Source organism: Lepisosteus oculatus, chromosome 25 (genome assembly GCF_040954835.1).
Source record: "Lepisosteus oculatus isolate fLepOcu1 chromosome 25, fLepOcu1.hap2, whole genome shotgun sequence".
Classification (NCBI taxonomy): domain Eukaryota; kingdom Metazoa; phylum Chordata; class Actinopteri; order Semionotiformes; family Lepisosteidae; genus Lepisosteus; species Lepisosteus oculatus.
In genome coordinates this window covers 10,417,511-10,432,123 of record NC_090720.1, presented here as the reverse complement: position 1 = coordinate 10,432,123, position 14,613 = coordinate 10,417,511, and the positions used below count along the sequence as shown (strand labels likewise).

The window sequence follows — 14,613 nt, the reverse complement described above, 5'->3', positions numbered from 1 at the left end:
AGAAGAGAGCCACGCAGATTAATAATTGGACATTCTACACTGGGACTTATAAAGAGGAAAAGTAGTCAAGATTCCAAATTTGTTTGGGAGGAAAAAAACTAACAAAACATTAAAATCACAAAATTAAATGAAATCAATATTTGCGTAATTATAAGAATATATTAGAATATGTAATGTTAAGGGAGTAACGTCTGAATGTTTGCTGGCTATCCCCTCACACTTGTAACAGTAAAAACCGGGCTTGTTAGAAACCAGTATTTTTACAGAAAAGAAACAGAGTTTCTCACCTAATGGGTTCAGGCTTCAGATGGTAGTTGAGGGCCTCAGTCAGAATCTGTTCTGAAAAAGGCGGCTTGTTTTCTTTTCTCTGGATATCCACGTGGGCTGTGTTGCAGAGGGCGTGGACACCACTGTCAGTCCGGCTGGACACGTACACCGATACCTCATTCACTGGGTTCAGTTTCCGGACTGCATCCTGGCATCAGAGCAGAAGCACATCACCATCACAGGATTAAAGAAGACATCGCCGCCACCTTCCTAGATCAAACTAAAGTAAAACACCCTTTCATTCGCGAGAACCCCTACTGAACAGTCTGAATCTCAGTTATTGAGCTCATTTACCCCAAATCCACTAGCCCGCTGGACTACGGCACCAGGGACTGCCTGAAACAGAAAGGACTGGCATTTTCCAACCTTTTTCTGGCTTCCGGAAGAATCAGAGATATTTGCAAAAGAGAATCTCTGTGTTCTGTAAGCAATCCAAAGCATCTGGAGGAAAGACAGTGTACATTTCGTGCCTGGATCGTTTGAGCTGCCAGACTGTGATTTTGTTTCCTCTTGTAACACCAGCTGCCCAGGGAAAGATGCTAATTAGACTTGGAGCACCAAAGCTGAGGGAATGACCAAACTCATTGGTGGTTACCTTGCTCCGTTTCCCATAATTCCCTTGGGATTTGGCGTGTCAAATCTGCTACTCCTTGTTTCTCTTCTCAAAAGAGCTCGAGCTTTATCAGGCTTAATCTCACTGCGGCCTCCTCCAACCACAGGTGACTTCTTGTCTTCATCAGCCTGTTCCTCTCTTCAGTCACCGAAAATGAACAAAGCTGAAGCAGAGGGTCTCAAGAGACCAAACTGCGCTTGCACAGCATCTGTCTGGTCTCTGAGCACTGGCTGTCTGTAGTATTAGAGGATTAGAATGCAGGAGCAGGTCCAAAATGCTTCCTTGGCATTGGGCTTTCTCCATCTTGGTCCTTGGGACAGGTTGGAGGTTACGGTTCTCATTCTGAGCAGACTCCTAGTTACACAAACTTATTAAGCCTTTAATTGAATTATATCTTTATGACTGTTTACTGAACTTATTTCTTTATTTCCAAAAAAAAACCTTGATTTAGGTCTACCACCACCAAGATATTTCGCAATGAGAAATCTATTCCAGTGGTCTTTAACTTGTTCAATACATTGTGTCTTAAACAAACAGATGACCACATAGCCAAGATGCAATGCAGAATCACAATTACACTATATTAAACACTGCGGTAACAAGTACTCCTAGTTATGAATGGGTCCAATGACTTAAATTCCTGAAATCTGGCATTCTTTTAGAGTTCTCTGAAATAAAGGGAGCTCTGAAACTCATCACTTGCTGAAAGGGTAATTGAAAATGCTAACCCTATCCAGCTTGGTCAAAGCCAAAAATAATTACAGTCAAGCAAATAGCTAAACTGGGTTTAATCTAAACATATCAGAGTTTGGTTAGAACAGAACCCAGAAGAGACAGGGGTTTCCAAGCAACAGCGTCTTTAATTTTGTATCATTACTAGCAGGTATCAAAATTGGATACACTTATCTGTCTTGAGATTTATTGAATACATTTCTAAAACAGGGTTATCCAGCCTTACTGCCTATCAAACAGCTTGTTCTGATCCATTTTCACCAGGTCTCAGCCAAGCGTCTAGCCTACACACCTAGCTGTTGCCCAGGGTTTCAAAATGAAACGCTAGTCAGGGTTCAAACATTTTGTTCCTCCCAAACCAGGCTAAACTGTCGGAGATTTTAATAAATGTTGCTTTCGCCACTGAGCCGGAGCTCAGACCTACACTTGGCAGGGGTGGAAAATATAATATTCGTGACACATTTCTCAAATTCTCTCCTGGGGCATAACAAGACGTGGCACTTTATTGCACAATAGTACACAGAGACCCTCATTCTTCTTCAATATATTACTGCAAAACACACTATAGATTCTGCAATATGGCTCTACAAAACATGAAAGGCTTCTCAAATTTGTTTTTTTTTATATGAATCTGCCATATACAGATGATTCACTCCGTGTGAAAAAAACGAACACACCTTCAGCTGTTAGCTGTCAAGTTGTGTTTGAAAATCCGCAGATTCAATCTGGGAACCGAGACAGAAAAAGGCGAAGATAGGAGGGCAACGGAACAGAACACTTTCACATTCAGTACCTCTGAAGAAAATGCGGTTTTCTCTTCCAATAAGGAAAAAATATTTTTAGCAAATAAACTGTACTTTCATGAAATGTATATAGAAAACGTCTGTAGACAAATGCTTTACATCCTTCTGCAGTAAATGTACATAAATATGTTTGTTTCTAGTTAAAATACAGTCACGGAATAGTGCTATATATTGTTAAACTTCTGAAATCCACCATTAAAAATGTAGAATATTGGGCTCAATTAGCTATGAGCATTTCTGTTGAAAATACTGGCAGCCATGTTAGAAAGAGGGCAGAACTGTCCAGGTAAGTGTTCAATAATAATGAGTGTCCATAATAATGCCTGACCTCAAAGTTATTCACACAGGCAGGCTGAAGAATCTTTTATACTCCTGAAAAAAGCGAATCCAAGGGCACTTTGATCACGCATTGGAAAACCTCAAACATACTGACAAAGTCCACCCAACTAATTACCTCAAGCTCAACATGGAAACAAAGGCCTAAGAATTCAGAGTTTGTGTTTGTAGGTCTAAACAGAGGAGGCATTTTGCTTTTGATAGGAGGACTATTGTAGGTAGTAGCAATGGAATGAGAAAGCTGAGCTGTATGACCTTCTTTCCTATTTTACCTTAAGTTATTGTGTCAAGTGATAGTTCAGTGTCTCTCTGTTGATATTCATTTTTCAAATCCCAAAGGCAATTCAAACAAGACACTAGCATGGTATTCCAGAGATCCATAGATGATTAAATCTGATTACGTTTTTCTTCCGCAGTTCTGCATTAAAAGAGGTTGTCCTTATGTTTTAAACCAAAACCTTACGGTGCGCAACAGACAATTAGAATTTCCTTTATAGGCCTAACTTTAACTCCGCTAGCTGTTAGTCATCTTCCATCACCGCTAGAACACACATTTCAGTAGAGGTGTGATGAAGATCACAAGCTTGTGTCCTCGAAAATGTGTAGTCGTGCTGTCCACTCTTCCTCTCTCTGCTCACCCGCAGTGCAAACGGCAGAGCTGAGGCATCAGGGCAAGGGTTGGTGAGGGCCTCCCAGACAGGAGTGCAGTCTGACAGGTGCCTGGGCCAGCCACAGGGGGTCGCTGTTGACCGGTGAGCCAAGAACGCCCCATGTGGCAAGTCCAACTCTGCCCCCCCTTCGGGCTCTGAACACAACCATTTACAAAGCACCACTACGCCTACAGAGAAGCCTCACCCTTCTACTGCCGGAGAAGTGAATGCCCAGCTTCCAAAAGGGTGAAGTCACCTACTGTAACAGGCTCAGTGCCAAACAAACATAGACTCAACCTGTAAGGGCCTGTATCGGGATCATGGGTTGGGTCCTATGGACCAGACTTGACTGACTTTCCTCCTCAGCTATGACCTCAGCTGAGTTTACCGGGATTTCTGAACATTACCAGTTACACCCAGGGAAGAGGGGCTTAAAGGGTCTGGATTTCCTTTTCCTTTCCTTCTCATTTCATTTTGGCTGGGTGATCAATGAGAGAATTAAAAAGTCACGCACATTTCAGCTGCTCTTCAGACCAAGTCCAACAATCAGTCTGAGGATAAGACGGTTACTGAAAATGTACTGTGTATATGAATTTAAACATCCCCAAATTTCACAAGGATTCTAGGGGTCTAGGACTGACCGCAGATGTCTATAACTACACACTGAACCCCTTGACCGGTCTTCTCAAGGAGCCACCTCACATTTTAAAACTTCTAAACCTTTGAAGTGTTCAAAGCTGTGAATTTTATATGAATTAAAACAAAAAAATAAAAATAAAACAGTGCAGGCCTAAATACTTCAAGAAACACAGAAGCAAATCAAACATTTTGAGAAACCATGATTTTATGTGCACTTCTGTTGGTTCTGTGATAAAATGTAAGCCTTTCTGAGCTCCAAACACCGGGATATACCTGTACATGTTACACTGAGCTCTGAATTAGATGTGTCACAGTTTCTGAACATTTCTTCTTTTGATGTAGACTGTGAATTCTAACAGAGAGAAACTCCTCAATGTGCCAATATTGGTCTAATTTATTATAGTTGGAATTACTTTTTAACCTGTTGAATCTCCTAGGCCAGATATAGCCTTTAGGAAAACAACTACCTGCATCAAAAATCAACAAGAATTGAAATAAGACTGCCACTGTAGAACTATATTGAAGATATCCAATCTTGACATCCATGAGTTTTTTTTCTAAACTCTATTTATTGGTACCATCTCAATTGCTTGTTACTTCCTATAGTTTTTATACAACTGTATCCAGTGGCCTGAATGTTAGAACGAGTATGAAAAAGTATTGTTTTCCCTGTTTACGTTGCAAAGTAATATTGTCTTTTTTTACTGAAATAAAACACAGACCAAGGCTGAGACCTGTGATCACAGAACTCCAGCTGAGCTCAGCTGAGTGTCTTCACCAACCCAGTCACTGAGGGGGCTCCCAGCTTAAAAGAATGGCGAGAAAGTGGTGTCGTGTTCCCTGTCTGATGCTCCCATCATGCTCTCTCTTCGCAGTGTGGTGTGGGTGGCCTGACAGGGCACATTCTGGAGGATGCGCTTGTGCTTGTACACCCTTCATCCATCATTCCTCCATCCAGGTCCCTGTGATGGACTGACGTGCTGTCCACGGTGTAACCTGTCTCGCTCCCATTGCCTGCTGGGATAGGCTCCAGCGGCCCTGTGCCCCCGTACTGGATGAAGAACTATATTGAAGATATCCAATCTTGACATCCATGAGTTTTTCTAAACTCTGCTTATTGGTACCATCTCAATTGCTTGTTATTTCCTATAGTTTTTATACAACTGTATTCAGTGGCCTGAATGTTAGAACGAGCATGAAAAAGTATTGTTTTCCCTGTTTACATTGCAAAGAAATATTGTCTTTTTTTACTGAAATTCATCCAGTACGGGGGCGCAGGGCCGCTGGAGCCCGTCAAAGCAGGAAATGGGAGCAAGACAGGTTACACCGTGGACAGGACGTCAGTCAGTCACAGGGAACTGGATTAACACGGGACTAGCCCAAGATGGGTAATGGTGTAAACAGAAACTGGTTTTCCAAATTTAGAGATGGGAGATGCTGGGCAGGGCATGAAAAACAGTTGTGGGTGGTCATTCTAGACTAAAGGATACCTGTAAAATTGCTCCAAGAACACGTGCGTCTTCTGTGCTCTTTTTAGAAATATTACACAGAGAGAAAGCATGAGAAGCCAAAACTGCACTGAAAAGGATTTTGTTCCCAAGTTTGGAGTGTGATTCATAAATAATTCCTCGTGAAACCTCTGTTGTCTTTTCATGATCCAAAGCATCTGCAGGGAAGATAATGGGCTTTTGTCTTCTGGAAAGTTTGTAAAGCCCCACGGAGAGCCTGGACTCTTGTGCAATCGCTCATGATTGATCTAAAATGTGTGTTCCAGGTCATAATCATTGTCAGCTAAAGAAATACATTTGCTTTGCACATGATCCAGTTTCATGAGCTATTTATAAAGAACAGGACTGGCAGTTATTCAGTCTTCTTCTCATATTGCCTGGAAAGAGCTGATCTCATGCTTAGAAGTAATTCATCATCTTGACTTCTGCAACAGGACACATGGTCATGATGTGTCAAGCTTTTGGTCTTCATCAGGTCAAATCATTTATCCCATATTCCAATGTATGGCCAAGGAATAAGATCAAATGTGTACACAATCAATGAGAAACGAATTTGAATCCATTAGTTTCTAAAGTTTTTGAATGACATGAACCTAGCGTTTTTAGAAAGTAATAATATTACTTTTAAAGTTACGTTATTGATATACAGTATGCAGTAATCCACATAATACATTTCTTACCTTAATTAACATTACTCCAGGTATTAACAACACAAAAACTTGTATAACCCAAGAGGCCATTAATTTTACATTCTTTCCAAGATAATAGGAAAAACACTTGTAGCACTGAAATATTAACCATTTAATTCCAATCAATAAATCAAAACAACAGACCTAGTACATTCATCATTAGGATCATTATTATATAATAAAAATACAACATATTATATATTATATATTACACTGTATATATTTATTTTGGCCTAACCATCCATTTTCTGTTCACTTCATCAAATTTAGGGTCGATTGGAGGGCCAAACTCCAGCTCTCGACAAGCAGTAGTGCAAGGGAGGGCACACCCTGGATGGGACAGGGGTGGATCACAGGGCACGCACAAACATGCACAACTCACACCTGGGGTAATTTTCCCAGAAGCCAATTAACCTACCAGCCTGTGTTTGGACTGTGGAAACCCACACAAACCTGGGGAGAACATGCAAACTCCACACAGACAGCACCCCGGGTCCGGATTTGAATCCAGGGCCCCAGTTCTGCAAGGCAGCAATGCTGACCACTGTTGTCGATCTCTACTTATACAAGAACTAAAACAAAAATGCAAGCCTCCATACAGAGACCGTTACGAAGTGAGTAATTCCGAGTTTAACCAGCTACAAGACTCCCTTGACTCGGGCTTGTTTTCCTAAAAGCCCTAGCAATCTTATATCCTATTTTGTGACAGATTTAATTCATCAAATAAAAACGCCGCTCTAGAAGGATATGAATTGTTTTTTACGTATCAGGCCGTTTCTGTGTTTGCCAGCCAAGGAATTTAGAAAGAAGCTTTCTTTCAAGTGACAGAGTATCTGGCTTTGATAGAAAAAGAATGTCTTGTGGCAGGCAAGGAAATACAAAGGCTAAATAGTTCTGACCATGAAACAAACATTTAACAGTTGAAAGTGTTCTATTCTTCAATTACAGGATGCTAAACTAGATTTGTAATAATGGACACATCATTCAGGAAATCTAGTGACAAAAGACATATTTTCCTGAAGAAAATACTGAGCCTGAAGGTGGTTAAGCCAGTATGGTGCTGCCATTAATTTTCTCATTAAAATAATAAGATGTTTAATTTAACTGTTTTGTGTTTAATTCAATACTGTATGTGTAACACACTTCCATAAAATTACAAAGTAGAATTTCAAAGCTTGAGAGATTTTTCTCAAAACAATTCCAAACAAAACCCAGTGAAAAATATTTGCACGTCATCACTGTTTTCCACACTAAGATTGTCTGGTACAGAATCTACAAAAGGTAGTTTTACAAAATACTTTTAGAAAATCATGAAAATCAGATGTTGCTCTGAAGCAAAAAGCTTTGAAAACCACCAATGTATTGAATTCTGGGACTGCAGAATCATCGGGATAACATTTCCCCCAGGAAAAGACAGTATTCTTAGAAATCAAGCACACTTTTTAGATCTGACCTGTTGATAGTGTAAGTCTTAACAGTTGCCATTTAACCAGACTTATTCACCAGCTAAAGCAAACCAGGCAGAAGGGAAATCAATTGATTTTTTTTTTACAATCTCAGATCACTACTACAACCCATTCCTGCTTCTCTCCAGAGATGAAACCTACAGTAGGTGCACAGTGCTCATCCACCTCTTTTCAGTGCTGCAGGCCCATACAGCAGACAGCCTAGTTAATGTCAGCTGGAGCAGAGATGCAGCTCTCGCTGATAATATGGCTAAACCACCGCACAAAACCTTAGTGGTCCATGTTGTGCCGCAAACAGACCAGCTTTGAACCCAGCAATCCCAGCAGCATTCAGTCACTGTCTGGAGAGTCCCTTTGAGTGCACACTGGAGGCCTTTCCTGGTTCAGCCACCTGGAAAACCATGTCTGTCTCCTTTAAGATTCAACTCAATACTGACTCATTTACAGTACTACATGAACTAGTAATTGAACATGAGTAACATTTTTTAAACGAAAGGGAAATCGACAGATTGCGTATTCATTTCTTTAGTTCTCTTTGTGAGTACAATCGAAAGGTACAGAAAACAAATAAAAAATACAGAAAACGTAACTGGAATTAAGTCTCAGGAGCTATCAAAATAATGAACTAGGTTACTAATGGGGCAGTCCTTTGACGATTCTTCCTTTCACAATTCAAGTGAAAGAGAATTTATCCTCACACTTAAATCAGAACATCTCAGCACATCCCAAGTTGTCACATAAGATTTGATTATAGAAGACTCGAGGGAGGCAAAAGGCACAAAAAACAGGTTTTCTTTCCGTCTAGTGAGAATTGTCCATTTTTGGACAAATAGCAGACCACAACAAAGGTTGAACTGCCAAGGTCAACTCTTTTGTTCCATTTGTTTTGAATTCCCCAGAACACAAAAACTCCTCTTGCCTTCATTCCATTTTCTTCAGAGTCAACAAAGACACTGAACCATTCCTAAGGTACGGAAGTTGAGCCGATTCCATGTGCCCTCCAGACACTTGGTTTGCTTTGAGACCCTCCATGTGGTAGGCAACACAGCCCAGCAGTCTGCCTCAGGCCCAGCCACATGAAAAGTAGGACATTTCTACTGAGTAATCAGCTGTACATCTGAAGATCAAACCGCAGCTCTGTGGCACAACAACAGACCATTTCATCTTCTCTCCAGACGAGTCTGAAAGAACTGTGAGATCCCAGCGTAAGAAATCTCAAAGAAGGAGCAAAGCTTCCCTTAGCTTTTGTACTGAGGCAATGAATGGGCATCAATCCCAAATTATCCAGTATCCAAACTCCAGGAGCCTACATACTTTGCAAATGCCGGGGTATACAGTAGGTATACCCCACACCCAAACTTCACACCTGAAGAAGGCTCCACAGCCTAAACGTTGTGTTTCTTTTCTTCTCCTTTCAGCATGGAATAAACCCATACTTGCTCATTATACTGACAAAACCCATTTGTCCACACATAAACATCAAGTGATCACATTTATAAAATGAAATAAAAAAGCTTACATACACATTTTTCAGTTGTGTACAGAATTCAGTATGCACTGTAATTATCCATGTAATTAAGCTCTATGTTTATATCGCCATTGCTGCAGAATTAGAGGAGGTCGTACTAAATAGCATGTGTAAGCAAAAAGTCTCTTGGTTTCTAAGGACAGGTGGATGTCAGCACATTAATGATGAATGTAAAGAGATTTGCATTCATCATTTGCAGAGATTTGCATAGCAGCGCTGTGGCTTAGTTGGTCAAAGCACCTGCCTAGTAAACAGGAGATCCTGGGTTCGAATCCCAGCAGTGCCTTTTGGGCAGAGTGGTGGCACTGTGGCTAAGGATCTGCGCCTGTGGCTGGAATGTTGCTGGTTCAAATCCCGCGGCTGGCAGAGGAATCCTACTCTGTTGGGCCCCTGAGCAAGGCCCTTCACCCCAGGGCACTGTACAATGGTTGACCCTGCACTCTGACCCCAAGCTTCTCTCCCAGTCTGTGTGTCTCATGGAGAGCAAGCTGGGGTAGGTGAAAAGGCAAATTCCTAATACAAGAAATTGTATAAGGCCAATAAAGTGATCTTATCCTTCCAATTTCCTTGCAATTCAACAAAAGGGTAATTTATTGCTCACGATCCGGGAGAAGACCGAAGATGTTCTGTAAATGGCCATAGTGACACTTTATCCAAACTGTTGAGACTGGAAGCAGGCTTCAGTAGATACGTGGCTGTAATTTCATGGACAGAAGCCCTGTTCGCAAGCTGGGCTCCCAGAGACTTCTGTTACAAAGGAAGCCGCTCGTTTCAAGAACAAAGATGCAGTGTAGGCCTTCAAATACACAGCTCTTTGTGTTCATTGATAAATGTTCCGAGAGGCAAAACTTGCAGTTGATCATACATAAAGTTTCTACCCTCTCAGTTTTTAAAGTCCCCTACAAACTTTAATGATACATTGCTTATACTAATGGATGAAATTGTAATGTGTTTCTGCTATCAAACGGGTCTTCTTCACCTGATTCTTATTTCAGTCACACTGGGGTTTGCATGGTCATTTCGTGGAAGCTGAGCCCTACTTATGCTCTTTTTGGAGAAGGCAATTTAGTAGAACCCATAATCCTACTAGCCTGTCTTGTCTAGGTGGGAGAGTACTATTTGAAAATGGGGAGATCATTCAAACTCCACACAGAAGGGGGCCCATCCCATAGTCAATGCCTGGAACCTAGAGATGGAAGACAACAGCACTGCTGACTATCACACCACTGTGGTATCCCCTGTTATCAAGCAGACGTACATGTATTATACAAATTATTGGAATATTATTACTGGAATCTAGAGTGCATGGTACTGCTTGGTGCAAAAGGATTTTTAAAAATAACAAGCTTAACATTAATATAAAACATTTTTTGTTTTAAAGTACTTTACTGTGGAATGAAAACCCCAAGAGCAGACTCAGCTAATTAAGTGAACATTCACCTTTTATTCAGAGAGCAAAAAGCCTTTTAAACATCTCCAGTGTTCAAAATGTATAGATGATCAATATATGTATTTAAATATTTAAAATAAATAGTGTAGATCTATAATGGGCAGGGTTTTGACCAGACAGTATATCAATTCAAATACCCAGTGTTTTGTGGATGCTTGGAGGAGACCAGAACCCAAAACACTACATTTCCCAGAAATCCCAGTGATGTCATCATCATTAAGGGACCTAATGGGAAGGTATAAATAGGGGTAAAAAAAAAAAAAAACAGGAATGTTGCTGTACTGAGCAAGTGACCTGAGGTTTGTTTTGACTGGGTTTGGTTTTTTTTTAAAGGAGGATTCTTTTGGAAAAGAACTTTGATTTATTTTTCCTTTTGCAATGTCATTTGGGCCAATGTGTTATGGATTCTGCTTTCTGAAGAAGGTGAGTTGTTTTGCTGAGTGTATAAAAGCCCTATCAGAAGAAGTATCCCCAGTATTTTGTTTTAGGTAGTTTTTTCTTTCCTTCTCATTTATTTTGAGATTCTATGTGGGTTAACCTTCTCTGATAACTCATCCACACACCTGTACTTGTTGTTTGAAGTGTTGATAACCCAAGACACTACATATTCAAAGGCCCCAGATATATCCACTGCTCCCGATATATGCCAGTAGCACACTGTGGTATACACAGATGCTTCACAATAAATGTGTGATTGCTGTTCAAAACACAACGAGATGCCGAAGTTATTTATTCAGTATTTCTGGACTGCTTTTCCCTTCCCATCCTGATTGGAAATACACTAGCTTGATCATTCCCACCACCCCAAGAAGGCTCCAGTTTAATCCTCTGTAAACCTAGTGCACCCGAGGAAAAGTGCAAATGGTGATGAATTAGTCCAACAGCTTCACATAATTAGAAATGTTAAATACCTCAGAAAGGAGCAATATTAGATTGTAGCCACAAAGCAACCACATGGCCAGTCTCTAACCTTAAGGTGTGAAAAACATACAAGTTATTTTCAAACAACAGAATTAGTTGCATCGTGTAAAGGTTTCCTTGTACTTCATTAATGTCTTGTTAATATAATAGTAATAATGATAATAATAATTATCATCTGCTTTTTAACACTGCACAGCTATTTTAGACTAGATTCTAAAGTGGTATATATCAATTATACCATATATTCTAGAAAACGGCCACACAAATTATGAAAAACAAAATGAAGATTTTATTTGTATTTTTTTATGTGATCCTAGAGTTAGTTTTTCCTCAACGAGTTTGGGAACATAAGCACGTCTTGCTGATTTTATAGAATTATTATACTTCAATAGATACTCTTTTCTTCTGTTGGGTGTGACCAATGGAGGTGAATCTAAGGAGAATTCAGTTTAGCTGGGACTCATCTAGTCTTAACAGTGTGGTGTGGAGCACCAAAGTGATTGTATCTGTCGACTGACTAATCAAGGAACTGGTGGAGCTGAACTTTCAGTAAACCTTTTATGGCAAAGGGATTAATTACACAACTTGGAGTAAAGTGAGCACCATACTTTTTATGTACAGGATTATTAGCCTGAAATACATGCACAAGTGTCTTTGGTAATATTTAGATTCATCAGTGATACTTGGAACACTAGAGAAGTTATTAGCTTTAGCAGCTAGCCTACAACTGGATTTTAATTATACAGTTATGATGTGATGATCGCAAGATACCTCAAAAACAAACTCCAAAGAATTTTATTTTCCATACAAAGATCAACAGTAAGTTATCAGGTTCTCTACACAAAGAACTGAACTGTTCCTAAACTACAGAGAGTGTAAAATACACTGCTGGTCCTAAAGGGTCACTGAGTCTTCTGGTTTTTAATCCATCCTGGACTACTAATGACTTTATTTGAATCTGTACTTTACTTTATTAGTCTATATTACCAGTCTTAACACAATAAGGCCTGAGAGTTAACTCTAAAACGTGATGGAGCTGGAGTATGACTGGACTGATGTAAACACCTTGTTCAAGAACCGTTCACTATTCATTTCCACCAGTTCGAATCCAGCATGACTTTGACCAAGAGTTTCCAAAAAGATTGGCCAGGATTGAAGGCAAGGAAGAAGCTCCACATCAGAGCTCTACAAAGGCAGGAGTCATACCAAATCACAAATGACGGCTCATAGCTCATTGTTCCAAAGAACTCATCCAGTCGTTTCTTGAAGGAAATCGGGTTTGGGCTTCTACAGTAGGGCTAGGAAATTAAAGAAGTGTAACCCTAAGGGTAAAATTGAGCATTAGAAGCTTTTATAAAGCCCTTTTATGAGTTTCAACATGAGTCACACAATGTCACTTGTACTTTTCTAGATGGTGTTTGGATATTCTTTATCATTCAAGTCCCAAAATAACACTTTCATAAAAATTCAAATAATACAACACTATTATTCCTCTATTATTCCACTGCTGTTTTTCCTACAATAATACAACACTCCAACATCCACTCTTTCTCCAGAAAAAAAGTTAACCTTATTCTTTGGGTCACTCCATTCAGGATTGGCCTGGGTGAGCTGTGCTTTGCAATTTTGTTTCATTGATAAAGTGTCTCATTTCTGCTTGTCTTACCTCCAAATAGTTCTGAACACCTAGGACTGCTTGGTGGGCAGGACTCCTCATCACACCACTAAAGGGGAAAAAAATAACAAAGGACTGTAAATCCATATAAGCCACTCTAGCTGAACTGAAAATTGCCAACAAACATACTTCACCATCAGGTACCTGAGAAATAAGAAGACTTTAAACACACTTTATTTTGCTCTGTTTTTTTGCAACTTAATGGCATCTGTGTATACTTTTTATGTACTGTAAAATGGACTTGGAGTTCTTGTTGTTCAATTCATTGTACTTTGTTAACACAATATCCTGCACTAAATAACGTCAGTGGAGACATTGGAGTGGTGCACTTATCTAAATCACTGGAATTATTACATTCTTGGTGTATATGCATTCTCTCTATTTGCTTGCCTTCAGCATAGTATGTTATTACAGATATGGTATGATTGGAGACGGAACTAGTAAAAACTAATAATATGTCAATACAATACTAACAGACCAAATATGTCCCATTTCTTTATATTACATCACCTGGAACACATTACATTAAATAGAGGCAATGGCTACATGGATGAGTAGTAGCAGGTGATCTATTGTTCTCAGATGAGCAATTCTAGTTGTAAGAACACAGGAAATCTTTACGACAAGAACAGCCCATTCAGTTTATCTGAGATCACATCTCCCTGCAGACTGTTACCAAGTCAAATTTTGTCATGAAAGTACCTCCAATTCCATTAAATGGCTTGGCAATGTGCTCCAAGAACTAGTCATCCTCCCTGAAATGACATTTCTAGTATTAGTTTGAAACTGGATGCCTGATTGAACTCTTTATGTTTTGCTCGCTTGACGTGGTTTGAAATAGCGCGGCTAGCAAGTGTTGCTTTAACAGCAAGATATGATATTTAATTAATTAGAAGATAAAGCTGTGGGAGTTGGGAGGGTAACAATAATTATGCCTGCAGCAGTGTGTATTAAAACATAGCCAGGGTCAACCTCATGTATTGTCTTTATAATGCTGAAAACTTCGCAGGGACCTCCTCAATCATTTGACAACACTGCTGGAGTGCAGTGCTGGAAGCACCCTGATAGTATATATACCCTTCACTATACAATACCAGACTGGGTGTTAGCCATGTCAGGGGATGCAGCTGGTGAACCTGTGTGGCTTTGTGCATTTAGAGCGCTCATGTCTGGCACATTCCATCATTTCATACTCAAGATATTTCAGCTGGCATATCGCAGCATCTGGTGCTCCATAAGGCTTGAGCAGCTGTAATGGTTAATACAGGTGTCAATG

At 40.0% G+C, this 14,613-nt stretch overlaps 1 protein-coding gene and 1 non-coding gene across 3 annotated transcripts in view; one reads left to right on the top strand and one right to left on the bottom strand.

Moving 5' to 3' along the window:
- pusl1 (pseudouridine synthase like 1) overlaps positions 1–14,613 on the bottom strand; it is a 52,017-nt gene that overhangs the window by 36,506 nt on the left and 898 nt on the right. For both annotated transcript variants that reach the window (XM_015336817.2, XM_015336818.2), the window contains exons 2-3: positions 13,329–13,386; positions 288–475 (exon numbers count right to left, since the gene is read on the bottom strand). In XM_015336817.2, the coding sequence (XP_015192303.2) occupies positions 288–475; positions 13,329–13,386 (246 nt within the window). The remainder of the gene's footprint in view (positions 1–287; positions 476–13,328; positions 13,387–14,613) is intronic.
- trnat-agu (transfer RNA threonine (anticodon AGU)) lies at positions 9,504–9,577 on the top strand. Its single transcript has one exon. It is a non-coding gene; the product is annotated as a tRNA-Thr (tRNA).